The 14,895-nt window shown below is 48.3% G+C and overlaps 1 protein-coding gene across 1 annotated transcript in view; it reads right to left on the bottom strand.

The window, feature by feature from the left end:
• Positions 1-14,895, bottom strand: part of LOC120059597 — a 26,780-nt gene continuing 11,885 nt past the window's right edge. Inside the window, exons 3-6 of the mRNA XM_039008726.1 lie at positions 2,317-2,356; positions 1,840-2,008; positions 1,032-1,176; positions 1-536 (exon numbers count right to left, since the gene is read on the bottom strand). Of these exons, the coding sequence (XP_038864654.1) occupies positions 432-536; positions 1,032-1,176; positions 1,840-2,008; positions 2,317-2,356 (459 nt within the window). The 3' untranslated portion in view covers positions 1-431. The remainder of the gene's footprint in view (positions 537-1,031; positions 1,177-1,839; positions 2,009-2,316; positions 2,357-14,895) is intronic.

Consider the following 14,895-nt stretch of genomic DNA (forward strand, 5'->3'; position numbering starts at 1 on the left):
CACATGTTAAGTTTGCTGTAAATAAACGCAGTTGACAGTGTGAGGATGTTTCTTTTTTTGCTGAGTTTATGTATTTTCACTCACATTCTTTATATCAAACCTACTGACTGGTTTTCCTACATTGCTTATTTGCCTTTTTCCACACAGTATAACAGTCCAGCAAGAGATGCATATCAGTCCTAGGAGTAGTCTTTTCAATAACTTGCTGCAGTGAAGTTGGTCCTCATCATATAGCTGTAGGATATGGATCGCAGTGGAGGCTGGTGGAGGGAGAAACAGGAGGATGGATTCATTGCAATGGCAGAACCATTGTGGTGAGGGAGGTGAACAAGTGCACTCTTTGGACTCTTGGGTGAAGAAACGGGCCGCAGCCAGGGCCTCCGTGGTGAGAGGCGGGGGCTGATGGGAAGGGACGGAACGTCAAGTGGTCGTCACTGCCCAGACATCTGTGTGCGCCTCAGGTTGTCCTTCACGCGTACAAACTCAGGGACTTCTCTCTCCTGCTCCTCCCGGCGCCTGATCTCCTCCTGCTCATACTGAAACATGACAGTAGATTCATTTCAAACATGGTCATAGCTTTCTGCTGTTTTTGTAAATAGTAAATACACAATTTGTTTTTCGCCCACTTATTGGTGTTTTATTACATAGTGTGTGGATGTGTGTGTGTCTGGTGTGTGTGTTTGGAGTGTGTGTTTGGCGTGTTTGTGTGTGTGTCTGGTGTGTGTCTGGTATGTGTGTGTGTGTGTGTGTCTGGTGTGTGTGTGTGTCTGGTGTGTGTGTGTGTGTGTGTGTCTGGTGTGTGTGTGTGTGTCTGGTGTGTGTGTGTGTGTGTGTGTCTGGTGTGTGTGTGTGTGTCTGGTGTGTGTGTGTGTGTGTGTGTGTGTGTCTGTTGTGTGTGTGTGTGTGTCTGGTGTGTTTGTGTGTGTGTCTGGTGTGTGCGTGTGTGTCTGGTGTGTGAGTGTGTGTCTGGTGTGTGTGTGTGTGTGTGTGTCTGGTGTGTGTGTGGTGTGTGTGTGTGTGGTGTGTGTTACCTCCAGTAGTATCTGCTGTCTCTTGCGTAGCTCAGTCTCCAGTTCCAGAGGAGGCTGTAGAGCCAGTTCCTGCTCTCTGTGCTGCTCCAGCCTCCTCTGTTCCAGGACTCGCTTCAGCTCAGGCTTCTCTCCTGGCAACAGACCTCTAAGTGGGCACAACAGACAACATATTCAGACATATTTACACTACTGCGCCAAGCTGAGCTGACCTGGCCTGGATCCATCATAGTTGCTGGAAAGGACAATGTGAAACTAAATATCTAAGCCAGAAGAACGGTTCAGGTTGGCATGATTTGGGTGAAAAGAGTATTACATGCAGGGGGCTCAGTCTCTCTCTCTCTCTCTCTCTCTCTCTCTCTCTCTCTCTCTCTCACACACACACACACACACACACACACACACACACACACACACACACACACACACACACACACACACACACACACACACACACACACACACACACACAATATGTCTATAGCGTCGTCCACAGTACTCAGTGTAAATCCTGGCATGCCGTTACACTATGTACTGCATGTGTACAGAGGCACAAAAAAAAGTTCAAATGAACACACACACACACACACAAACACTACCACTCGGTCTGTCCTTGTGGTGCTGGGAATAAATGCAGCATAGTTTAATAATACTAGACCTACACTCAGACACTATTATCTCTGCACCTTTCATTTTGTCTATGCTTCAGCAGATGAGATCTTTCTTAAAACTTTGGAGACGTATAATAGAGCCTTTTGTTGATTTCTGTGTATATTGTAAGTTGTATGCAAGTGTTTTATTTCAACCCCACCGTTTGGTGCTGACCAACAGTTCACGGTGCAGGTCGTGGTGACTGGGTGTCTCCACCGTGGAGCCGTTCAGCTTCACCCTGGGCTGCTGCAGCTGGGACTGGCTCACTTCCTGGACCTCACTACACTCTGTAGACTGCCGGGACAGGACGTCGCGGCACACATAGTTCTCTACAGGAGAGAAAAGGGTAAAATATATATCTGAGAATTTGGCAAGTCGAGCGTTTTTCCAGATCTGTTTATGCGCTTGCCAACTCCAATGCTGTCATTGTCAGATAATTCCATAAGTTGTCAAGAGAGCAAAAAAACAGACAAATCAAATCTAATTTTATTTGTCACATGCGTCGAACATCCTAGACCTTACAGTGAAGGGTCCAGCTTACTTACAACTCAGGCTACCACAAGTCAACTTGTACCATCAAATCTGAGATCACATCATTTCTGAATTGAATCAGTCTTAGCTGTTACTATAGATGTACCTTTTCTATGGTGCCGAAATCCTGGCCGCTGAGGAAGCACCTGAAAGGTGAGAGAGAAAAGAAAGGAAATCGGCCATTAAAATTAACTCCAGCAGAGTATAACAAACATTGTACTGCATGGAGTCTAGTAATATGATACAGTAGGGAACCACACATCCGCACCACACAGTACCAAGGGCATGGTGTAAAACATCAGAGAGCTAACGGAGAAATAAGTATTGAACCACTGACAATGAACCACATAGGTGCATTTTGTGGAGTGGAGTCTGAACATCCTATCTCATCACCAACTCAAGCATTTGCTCAGAAACACTGGATGTGTGGGTAATATTTTCCTATAGTGTAAAACATCTTCCGTCACAGCACATTTTAATCAAACAATGTGCTATGTAATCATGTAATCATGTCTTCCCCGTCTTAATCAAGCTGCTTGTTGATTCACCCCGTGGGATCTAGGTTGTGTAATAAGGGATAGAAGAAGAGCAATCCCCGGCTAGGCTGCCTGCTGTGTTACTAACGCGTGAAGAAGAAGAGCCATCCCCGGCTAGGCTGCCTGCTGTGTTACTAACGTGTGAAGAAGAATAGCCATCCCCGGCTAGGCTGCCTGCTCTGTTACTAACGCGTGAAGAAGAAGAGCCATCCCCGGCTAGGCTGCCTGCTGTGTTACTAACGCGTGAAGAAGAAGAGCCATCCCCGGCTAGGCTGCCTGCTGTGTTACTAACGTGTGAAGGAGAATAGCCATCCCCGGCTAGGCTGCCTGCTCTGTTACTAACGCGTGAAGAAGAAGAGCCATCCCCGGCTAGGCTGCCTGCTGTGTTACTAACGCTGAAGAAGAAGAGCCATCCCCGGCTAGGCTGCCTGCTCTGTTACTAACGCGTGAAGAAGAAGAGCCATCCCCGGCTAGGCTGCCTGCTGTGTTACTAACGCTGAAGAAGAAGAGCCATCCCCGGCTAGGCTGCCTGCTGTGTTACTAACGCGTGAAGAAGAATAGCCATCCCCGGCTAGGCTGCCTGCTGTGTTACTAACGCTGAAGAAGAAGAGCCATCCCCGGCTAGGCTGCCTGCTGTGTTACTAACGTGTGAAGAAGAATAGCCATCCCCGGCTAGGCTGCCTGCTGTGTTACTAACGCGTGAAGAAGAAGAGCCATCCCCGGCTAGGCTGCCTGCTGTGTTACTAACGCGTGAAGAAGAAGAGCCATCCCCGGCTAGGCTGCCTGCTCTGTTACTAACGCGTGAAGAAGAAGAAGAGCCATCCCCGGCTAGGCTGCCTGCTCTGTTACTAACGCGTGAAGAAGAAGAGCCATCCCCGGCTAGGCTGCCTGCTCTGTTACTAACGCGTGAAGAATAAGAGCCATCCCCGGCTAGGCTGCCTGCTGTGTTACTAACGCGTGAAGAAGAAGAGCCATCCCCGGCTAGGCTGCCTGCTCTGTTACTAACGCGTGAAGAAGAATAGCCATCCCCGGCTAGGCTGCCTGCTGTGTTACTAACGCGTGAAGAAGAAGAGCCATCCCCGGCTAGGCTGCCTGCTCTGTTACTAACGCGTGAAGAGGAAGAGCCATCCCCGGCTAGGCTGCCTGCTCTGTTACTAACGTGTGAAGAAGAATAGCCATCCCCGGCTAGGCTGCCTGCTCTGTTACTAACGCGTGAAGAAGAAGAAGAGCCATCCCCGGCTAGGCTGCCTGCTGTTTTACTAACGCGTGAAGAAGAGCCATCCCCGGCTAGGCTGCCTGCTGTGTTACTAACGCGTGAAGAAGAATAGCCATCCCCGGCTAGGCTGCCTGCTCTGTTACTAACGCGTGAAGAAGAAGAGCCATCCCCGGCTAGGCTGCCTGCTGTGTTACTAACGCGTGAAGAAGAAGAGCCATCCCCGGCTAGGCTGCCTGCTGTGTTACTAACGCGTGAAGAAGAAGAGCCATCCCCGGCTAGGCTGCCTGCTCTGTTACTAACGCGTGAAGAAGAAGAATAGCCATCCCCGGCTAGGCTGCCTGCTGTGTTATTAACGCGTGAAGAAGAAGAGCCATCCCCGGCTAGGCTGCCTGCTCTGTTACTAACGCGTGAAGAAGAAGAAGAGCCATCCCCGGGCTAGGCTGCCTGCTAGGTTACTAACGCGTGAAGAAGAGCCATCCCCCGGCTAGGCTGCCTGCTGTGTTACTAATGCGTGAAGAAGAAGAGCCATCCCCGGCTAGGCTGCCTGCTCTGTTACTAACGCGTGAAGAAGAAGAGCCATCCCCGGCTAGGCTGCCTGCTAGGTTACTAACGCGTGAAGAAGAGCCATCCCCGGCTAGGCTGCCTGCTGTGTTACTAACGCGTGAAGAAGAAGAGCCATCCCCGGCTAGGCTGCCTGCTGTGTTACTAACGCGTGAAGAAGAAGAGCCATCCCCGGCTAGGCTGCCTGCTGTGTTACTAACGCGTGAAGAAGAAGAGCCATCCCCGGCTAGGCTGCCTGCTGTGTTACTAACGTGTGAAGAAGAAGAGCCATCCCCGGCTAGGCTGCCTGCTGTGTTACTAATGCATGCCGTCTCTATTTAGTCAATGTGCTGTCACACGGAGGGAGCTCCTGTCAGAGCGCCAGGTCTTATTAACGGTTTGGCTCTAGACTCAAGGTTACCAAGCTTTCCCAGTCCAGTCCATTCTCAAGCTCATCATCATCATCATCACAGGAGCTTCAACTAAGGAGCTTCAATGTCATCATGATAATAATGCCATGGCAACCATCTGATGACAAAATCAACAAATATAAGGAGAAATCGTAGTATGCATGTGAAAACAAGCACCAAACTATTCGAACTGAACCACGTAACAGCCATGTAACAGCCTAATTATAAAACCTTTATGAAAGGGGACTTTATTGTAAAGTGTAACTATTGGAAGTATATAAATAGCTACCACAGCTGGTAGAGAGAATCAACTCATCACAAGACTGTCCCTACTAGTCCCGACACACAGCAGATTCCACTGTCAGCCACACCCAGTAGTTGAAATCAGATAACCCGACTCTCAGATATATAGTCACACTCTCCTTTGGAAGCAGGTCTCATGAACAGTATCATATTAACCAGAGGACAGATGGCAGACTGCAGTTGTCGTGACTGTTCTGTGACTGGCCTTTGACTCACAGACAGGCAAAGTCAAAGACAAAAACTAGCATCTTGCTCCAGGCCACAAACACTATGAACCCTGCAGGTCTACTACAGGTCTCTAGATAGTTTTTCATGCTGGACTGATTATACTGCACCCATAATGTGTCGGCGGCACTGAGGCGTTGGGAAAAGACCGCTATTGGTCCTCCAGCCTATCAACTACCCAGCATGCTCTGTGCTGTGCCACGCTGTGCATGTATGTCTGTTTAGAACACGTCACTCTAAAGACTGTCAGGGACTATCTGCTATCTCTGGAACCAGTGTTATAAGCTGTACTGTCCTATTGCCCCCTCCCTCCCTCCCTGACCCATTTTAAAACCCACTTGGCCACCTCGTGGCCACCAGTGGTAACATCCGTGGTCGGACCTGAAGTGATTTTGATCATGGTCTGTAGGCTATAATTAACTCAAAGCCCATTGCTTGGTTATGACAGAGGGATAGACAACACACAAGTGATATAACATAGATAAATCCAAAGTAAAATTGGATTAAACAATGTAAAATTTTCCTAACTCAAAATGAAACATGTTATATAAACTTGATTATATTGAGTGATTATCCCTCATAGCCTGGTTCCTCTCTAGGTTTCTTCCTAGTTTCTGGCCTTTCTAAGGAGTTTTTCCTAGCCACCGTACTTCTACACCTGCATTGCTTGCTGTTTGGGGTTTTAGGCTGGGTTTCTGTATAGCACTTTGTGACATCAGCTGACGTAAGAAGGGCTTTATAAATACATTTGATTGATTGATTGATCTCTTATCCTTTGCCAAAAAAACACCAACATACACCTCCAGTCTACTGCAAAGAAATCCACATATGTCTGTCTGAAATCTTTTAGATTGCTCAAATCTTTTGATTGTTTGGATCAATCCACAAACTGTCTGTAATGCTGTACTACTGATTAAGTATAGGCACAGTAGAGTTGTTTCTCTACAATATAACCCCATAACATTTTGACTATGCAGAAAGAAGCAACAGCATCCATAGCATCAATGCATAGTCAGCTTAGGTATCCATTCCTAGAAGGTCACAGATCAGTTTCTCTAATGTGTTGATCAGAATCACCTGTCACTGTCAGTCAACACCATAGAATTGAATATAACACTAATTTAATGTATCTCTATGGCCAGCACCCACCACCTATGACAGGTTTCCAACAGAAAACCAGGCGTGACAGTTGAGCCACCAATTCAGAAAGGAGTTCAGACCATAATAAACAGACTCACTTTCTTTGCGTTGTATGACCCTTCCATGGCACGGTCGCTACGGTCCCCCGTTTCTATCAAGCTACAAGGTCTCTCCCCTCTCTCTCTCTCTCTCTTATTCAATAGTCCATTGTCAAATGCCACACCCCTCTACACAGACAGGCGTCTGCTTCTTTGCAGCTCCCAAATCCAACATACTAGTGCTGTCGCTGAGGAGAAGACTGTACTGTTACAGTTGAATGATTTAAACTACCAGTCGTTGACACACAGTGGCAGTAGACAACCCCGATAATCCCATTACGCCATTCAAGATTAAGGGTACATCCCAAATGGAACCCTATTTCTTATATAGAACACTATGTTTAACCAGAGCACTGGTCAAAAGTAATCTACTACATAGAGACTAGGGTGCCATTTGGGATTCACTCCCCCCTAGATAAGGACGTGGGATTAGCTAATTGCCTTGGACATCAATGCTGCTTTTAACCACTCCAAATTACAAAGGTAACGTAATGCAAAATGAACGAGTAGAGTTGCTATGCTGCTTTTATTAAACCGAAATAACATGGCAGTGATGGCAGTCCCCTTGGCAGCTTTGGGAGTCTACCCCTTGACGGCTGAGCCCTTTACTGCTGTCAAGTAAATAAGACAACATGGTCTAAGGACAAAGGCCTTTATCAGTGGAGGCTGCTGAGTGGAGGACGGGTCATAATAATGGCTGGAACGGAGTGAATAGAATGGCGCCAAAACACATGGAAACCATGGAAACCACGTGTTTGATGTATTTGATACCATTCCGCTTAATCCGCTCCAGCCATTACCACGAGCCTGTCCTCCCAATTGTATTTATTTTTTATTTAACCTTTATTTAAGCAGGCAAGTCAGTCAAGAACAAATTATTATTTTACAATGACGGCCTACCCCGGCCAAACCCTCTCCTAACCCGGACAATGTGGGCCAACTGTGCACCGCCCTATGGACTCCCTGATCACGGCCAGTTGTGATACAGCTCGGGATCGAACCAGGGCCTGTAGTGACGCTTCTAACACTGAGATGCAGTGCCTTAGACCGCTGGAGTCCAAAGGTGCCACCAACCTCCTGTGGCTTGTATGCTTTCAAGTAAATCAATACATACACTACCGTTCAAAAGTTTGGGGTCACATAGAAATGTCCTTGGTTTTTGAAAGAAAAGCAAATTCTCCATCCATTAAATAACATAAAATTAATCAGAAATACAGTGTAGACATTTTTAATGTTGTAAATGATCAACAGTGAAGAGGCGACTCCAGGATGATGGCCTTCTTGGCAGAGTTCCTCTGTCCAGTGTCTGTGTTCTTTTGCCCGTCTGTCTATTCTGGGGGCCTCCCACTCCTCTTTCTATTCTGGTTAGAGCCAGTTTGCGCTGTTCTATGAAGGGATTAGTACACAGCGTTGTATCAAATGTTCAGTTCCTTGGCAATTTCTCGGATGGAATAGCCTTCATTTCTCAGAACAAGAATAGACTGACAAGTTTCAGAAAAAAATACTTTGCTTCTGGCCATTTTGAGCCTGTAATCGAACTCACAAATGCTGATGCTCCAGATACTCAACTAGTCTGAAGAAGGCCAGTTTAATTGCTTCTTTAATCAGCCCACCAGTTTTCAGCTGTGCTAACATAATTGCAAAAGTGTTTTCTAATGATCAATTAGCCTTTTAAAATGATAAACTTGGATTAGCTAACACAATGTGCCATTGTACAACGTGCCATTTTATGGTCACCATAGCTGCACCCACCCGTAGCATGCGTTCCAGCAGGTATATCTCACTTGTCACCCCCAAAGCCAATTCCTCCTTTGGCCGCTTCTCCTTCCAGTTCTCTGCTGCCAATGACTGGAACGAACTACAAAAATCTCTGAAACTGGAAACACTTATCTCCCTCACTAGCTTTAAGCACCAGCTTTCAGAGCAACTCATAGATCACTGCACCTGTACATAGCCCATCTATAATTAGCCCAAACAACTACCTCTTCCCCAACTGTATTTATTTATTTATTTATTTTGCTCCTTTGCACCCCAGTATTTCTACTTTGCACACTCATCTCCTGTCAAATCTACCATTCCAGTGTTTTAATTGGTATATTGTATTTACTTCGCCACCATGGCCTCTTTATTGCCTTTACCTCCCTTATCTCATCTCATTTGCTCACATTGTATATAGACTTATTTTTCTACTGTATTATTGACCATATGTTTGTTTTACTTCATGTGTAACTCTGTGTTGTTATATGTGTCGAACTGCTTTGCTTTATCTTGGCCAGGTCGCAGTTGTAAATGAGAACTTGTTCTCAACTTGCCTACCTGGTTAAATAAAGGTGAAATAAAAAAATAAATAAAAATTTAACACAGGAGTGATGGTTGCTGATAATGGGCCTCTGTACGCCTATGTAGATATTTCATAAAAAAATCTGCTGTTTCCAGCTACAATAGTCATTTACAACATTAACAATGTCTACACTGTATTTCTGATCAATTTCATGTTATTTTAATTGACAATTTTCTTTGCTTTTCTTTCAAAAACAAGGACATTTCTAAGTGACACCAAACTTTTGAACAGTAGTGAGTGTGTATATATATATATACATATGTGTGTGTATATATATATATATATAAATATATATACATACATACATACATACAGTTGAAGTCAGAAGTTTACATACACTTTAGCCAAATGCATTTAAACTCAGTTTTCACAATTCCTGACATTTAATCCTAGTAAAAATTCCCTTTCTTAGGTCAGTTAGGATCACCACTTTATTTTAAGAATGTGAAATGTCAGAATAATAGTAGAGAGAATGATTTATTTCAGCTTTTATTTCTTTCATCACATTCCCAGTGGGTCAGAAGTTTACATACTGTCACGATCGCTGTCGTCGTGGAAATGACCGGACCAAGGTGCAGCAAGGTGAGCATACATTTATTCTATTGATAAATGTCGCCAACAAAACAAAGAAACGACCGTGAAGCTTACTTAGGCTATAATGCCACTAACAAAGACCCACAAATACCAAAGGAAAAAAGGCTGCCTAAGTATGATTCCCAATCAGAGACAACAATAGACAGCTGTCCCTGATTGAGAACCATACCCAGCCAAAACATAGAAACAAAGAACATAGAGTTTCCCACCCGAGTCACACCCTGACCAACCAAACATAGAGAATAAAAAGATCTCTACGGTCAGGGCGTGACAGTACCCCCCCCCCCCAAAGGTGCGGACTCTGGCCGCAAACCTGACACTATAGGGGAGGGTCCGGGTGGGCATCTACTTCGGTGGCGGCTCCGGTGCGGGACGCAGACCCCGCTCCACCTCTGGCTCCCCCCACTTTGGTGGCGCCTCTGGTGCGGGGACCCTCGTCGCCGACCCCGGACTGGGGACCCTCGTTGCAGGCCCCGGACTGGGGACCGTCGCTGGAGGCTCCGGACTGTGGCCCGTCGTTGGAGGTTCCGGACTGTGAAACGTCGCCGGAAGCTCTGGACTGGGAACTGTCGCCGGAAGCTCTGGACTGGGAACAGTCGCCGGAAGCTCTGGACTGGGAACTGTCGCCGGAAGCTCTGGACTGGGAACTGTCGCCGGAAGCTCTGGACTGGGAACTGTCGCCGGAAGCTCTGGACTGGGAACTGTCGCCGGAAGCTCTGGACTGTGGAGACACACTGAGCAAACTCCTCGTGCTTACCGTAGGGAGTGTGGTACTGGTCAGGCACCGTGTTATGTGGTGGAGCGTACGGTGTCTCCAGTGCACGTTCACAGCCCGGTGCGCTACATTCCAGCTCCCCGCATCGGCCGGGCTAGAGTGGGCATCCAGCCAGGACGGATGGTGCCGGCTCAGCGTATCTGGCCGCCAGTGCGTCTCTACGGCCCAGGATATCCTGCGCCGGCTCTGCGCACTGTGTCTCCGGTGCGTCTGCACAGCCCAGTGCGTCCACCTTTGCCGGGCGAAGGTAACCATCCAGCCAGGACGGGTTGTGCAGGCTCTACGCTCGAGACCTCCAGTGCGCCTCCACGGCCCAGTGTATCCGGTGCCTGCTCCAAGAACCAGGCCTCCAGTATGTCTCCCCAGCCTGGTGAGTCCTGTGCCTGCTCCCAGAACCAGGCCTCCTGTATGTCTCCCCAGGCCTCCTGTATGTCTCCTCTTCTCACTCCAGTGATGATCCATGGCACGAAGCCTCCAGTGATGATCCATGGCACGAAGCCTCCAGTGATGACCCATGGCAAGAAGCCTCCAGTGGTGATCCATAGCACGAAGCCTCCAGTGATGATCCATGGCACGAAGCCTCCAGTGATGATCCATGGCAAGAAGCCTCCAGTGATGGTCCATGGCACGAAGCCTCCAGTGATGATTCATGGCACGAAGGCTCCAGTGATGGTCCATGGCCCGGAGCCTCCAGTGATGATTCATGGCACGAAGCCTCCAGTGATGGTCCATGGCACGAAGCCTCCAGTGATGATTCATGGCACGAAGGCTCCAGTGATGGTCCATGGCCCGGAGCCTGCAATGAGGATCCATGGCACGAAGCCTCCAACATTGATCTGCGGTCCGGAGCCTGCAGCGACGGTCTCCGGTCCGGAGCCTCCAACGACGGTCTCCAGTCCGGAGCCTCCAGCGACGGTCTCCAGTCCGGAGCCTCCAGCGACGGCCTCCAGTCCGGAGCCTCCAGCGACGGTCCCCAGTCCGGAGCCTCCAGTGATGATCCATGGCACGAAGCCTCCAGTGATGATCCATGGCAAGAAGCCTCCAGTGATGGTCCATGGCACAAAGCCTCCAGTGATGATTCATGGCACGAAGGCTCCAGTGATGGTCCATGGCCCGGAGCCTGCAATGAGGATCCATGGCACGAAGCCTCCAGCATTGATCTGCGGTCCGGAGCCTCCAACGACGGTCTCCAGTCCGGAGCCTCCAGCGACGGTCCCCAGTCCGGAGCCTCCAGCGACGGCCTCCAGTCCAGAGCCTCCAACGACAGTCTCCAGTCCGGAGCCTCCAACGACGGCCTCCAGTCAGGAGCCTCCAGCGACGGCCTCCAGTCCGGAGCCTCCAGCGACAGTCCCCAGTCCGGAGCCGCCAGGGAGGGTCCCCAGTCTGGGGCCTGCAGCGAGGGTCCCCAGTCCGGGGCCTGCAGCGAAGATCCCCAGTCCGGGGCCTGCAACGAGGGCCCCCAGTCCGGGGCTTGCAACGAGGGTCCCCAGCCCGGGGCCTGCAGCGAGGGTCCCCAGTCCGGGGCCTGCAGCGAGGGTCCCCAGTCCGGGGTCTGCAGCGAGGGTCCCCAGTCCGGGGCCTGCAGCGAGGGTCCCCAGTCCAGAGACGCCACCAAAGTGTGGGGAGCCAGAGGTGTAGCGGGGTCTGCGTCCTGCACCGGAGCTGCCACCAAAGTAGATGCCCACCCGGACCCTCCCCTATAGAGTCAGGTTTTGCGGCCGGAGTCTGCACCTTTGGGGGGGGTACTGTCACGCCCTGGCCATAGAGAGGCTTTTATTCTCTATTTTGGTTAGGCCAGGGTGTGACTAGGGTGGGCATTCTAGTTTCTTTATTTCTATGTTTTCTGTTTCTATGTTTTGGCCTGGTATGGTTCTCAATCAGGGACAGCTGTCTATCGTTGTCTCTGATTGGGAATCATACTTAGGCAGCCTGTTTTTCCACCTTAGTTGTGGGTAGTTGTCTGTGTTAGTGGCCTGTATAGCCCTAGTCAGCTTCACGTTCGTTTGGTTGTTTCTTGTTTTTTGTTGGCGACATTCATAAATAAAAAGAAATGTACGCTTACCACGCTGCACCTTGGTCCATTCTATACGACGATCGTGACAGGTGACTAAAGTGACTATGCATAGATACATGGACACCTAAATTCATCTGGTGTGCTTTCTGGAATAAAAGCAAGCGTATAGCGTGGTAGAAAAGGGCAATAGATGATCAAATTTGTTTCATTCTCTATTTCTTCAAGGTCACAATAGTTTTTCCTCTTCCATTTCAATACAATACCTGTTTCAATACGCAGAGACAATATCCCTGATCTTACCGGTTTCAATACGCAGAGACAATATCCCCGATCTTACCTGTTTCAATACGCAGAGACAATATCCCTGATCTTACCTGTTTCAATATGCAGAGGCAATATCCCTGATCTTACCTGTTTCAATATGCAGAGGCAATATCCCTGATCTTACCTGTTTCAATACATAGAGGCAATATCCCTGATCTTACCTGTTTCAATACGCAGAGGCAATATCCCCGATCTTACCTGTTTCAATACGCAGAGGCAATATCCCCGACCTTACCTGTTTCAATACGCAGAGGCAATATCCCTGATCTTACCTGTTTCAATACGCAGAGGCAATATCCCCGATCTTACCTGTTTCAATACGCAGAGACAATATCCCCGATCTTACCTGTTTCAATACATAGAGGCAATATCCCTGATCTGACCTGTTTCAATACGCAGAGGCAATATCCCCGATCTTACCTGTTTCAATACACAGAGACAATATCCCTGATCTTACCTGTGCAAATCTTTACCAGCTATTCTGTCTCACCTCACAGGGTTCCCAACCCATGTCCCCAGTTATTGCAAGAATAGGTGCAAACTTGTGGACACCTAAAAAGTAACATGCTGCTCTGTTATGGGCATGTTCATTTTTATTAAGATACCTCTTAGCACCCCACACTCCTGTTGAATAGTCCAGAACAGGACACACGCATGTCTGACACAGTTTGGAATACGTAGCAAAACCAAGATGTTCCAGTGCTTTTGTTTTTCCTTTAACTTCACCAAGAGCTCTACTTCCTGAGTCGCCTATAGAGCAGATGTTCCGTACAGAAAGGTCATAAGTTCATAAATAAAAATACCCAACTATTTATAATTGCTAGTCAACTCAAGAATATCATCACCAAAACAAAAAGTGAAAATCACTTCTCTTAGTAAATCTCATACATATATTTAGAAGATGTCATGTGTAGGTGTAGCAAAATGCTTGTGTTCCTAGCTCCAACGTTGCATTAGTACCTAACAATTCACAACAATACACAAATCTAAAAGTAAAAGAATGTAATTAATAAATATATAAATATTAGGACGAGCAATGTCGGAGTGGCATTGACTAAATACAGTAGAATAGAATACAGTATATACTGTACATATGAGATGAGTAAAGCAGTATGTAAACATTATTAAAGTGACTAGTGTTCCATTATTAAAGCGGCCAGTGATTCCATGTCTACGTATATAGGGCGGCAGCCTCTAAGGTGCAGGGTTGAGTAACCGGGTGGTAGGCTGCTAGCGATGGCTATTTAACAGTCTGATGGCCTTGAGATAGAAGCTGTTTTTCAGTCTCTCTGTCCCGGCTTTGATGCACCTGTACTGACCTCGCCTTCTGGATGACAGTGGGGTGAACAGGCCGTGGCTCAGGTGGTTGATGTCCTTGATGATCTTTTTAGCCTTCCTGTGACATCAGGTGCTGTAGGTGTCTTGGAGGGCAGGCAGGGTGCTCCCAGTGATGTGTTGAGCAGACCGTACCACCCTCTGGAGAGCTCTGCGGTTGCGTGCGATGCGGTTGCCGTACCAGGCGGTGATACACCCCGACCGGATGCTCTCAATTGCGCATCTGTAAATGTTTCTGAGGGTCTTAGGGTCCAAGCCGAATTTCTTCAGCCTTCTGAGGTTGAAGAGGGGCTGTTGCGCCGTCTTCACTACACTGTCTGTGTGGGTGGACCATTTCAGATCGCCAGTGATGTGTACGCAGAGGATCTTGAAACTTTCCACCTTCTCCACTGCGGTCCCGTTGATGTGGATAGGGGCGTGCTCCCTCTGCTGTTTCCTGAAGTCCACGATCAGCTCCTTCATTTTGTTGACGTTGATGGAGAGGTTATTTTTCTGGCACCACTCCGCCAGGGCCCGTCATTGTTGGTAATCAGGCCTACTACTGTTGTGTCCTCTGCAAACGTGATGATTGAGTTGGAGGTGTGCGTGGCCGCGCAGTCATGGCTGAACAGGGAGTACAGAAGGGGGCTCAGCACGCACCCTTGTGATGAGGATCAGCGAAGTGGAGGTGTTGTTTCCTACCTTAACCACCTGGAGGCGGCCCTTCAGGAAGTCCAGGACCCAGTTGCGGGGCGGGGTTCAGACCCAGGGCCCCGAGCTTAATGATGAGCTTGGAGGGTACTATGGTGTTGAATGCTGAGCTATAGTCAATGAACAGCATTCTGACGAAGGTAT

The sequence above is a fragment of the Salvelinus namaycush genome, chromosome 14 (genome assembly GCF_016432855.1).
Source record: "Salvelinus namaycush isolate Seneca chromosome 14, SaNama_1.0, whole genome shotgun sequence".
Classification (NCBI taxonomy): Eukaryota; Metazoa; Chordata; class Actinopteri; order Salmoniformes; family Salmonidae; genus Salvelinus; species Salvelinus namaycush.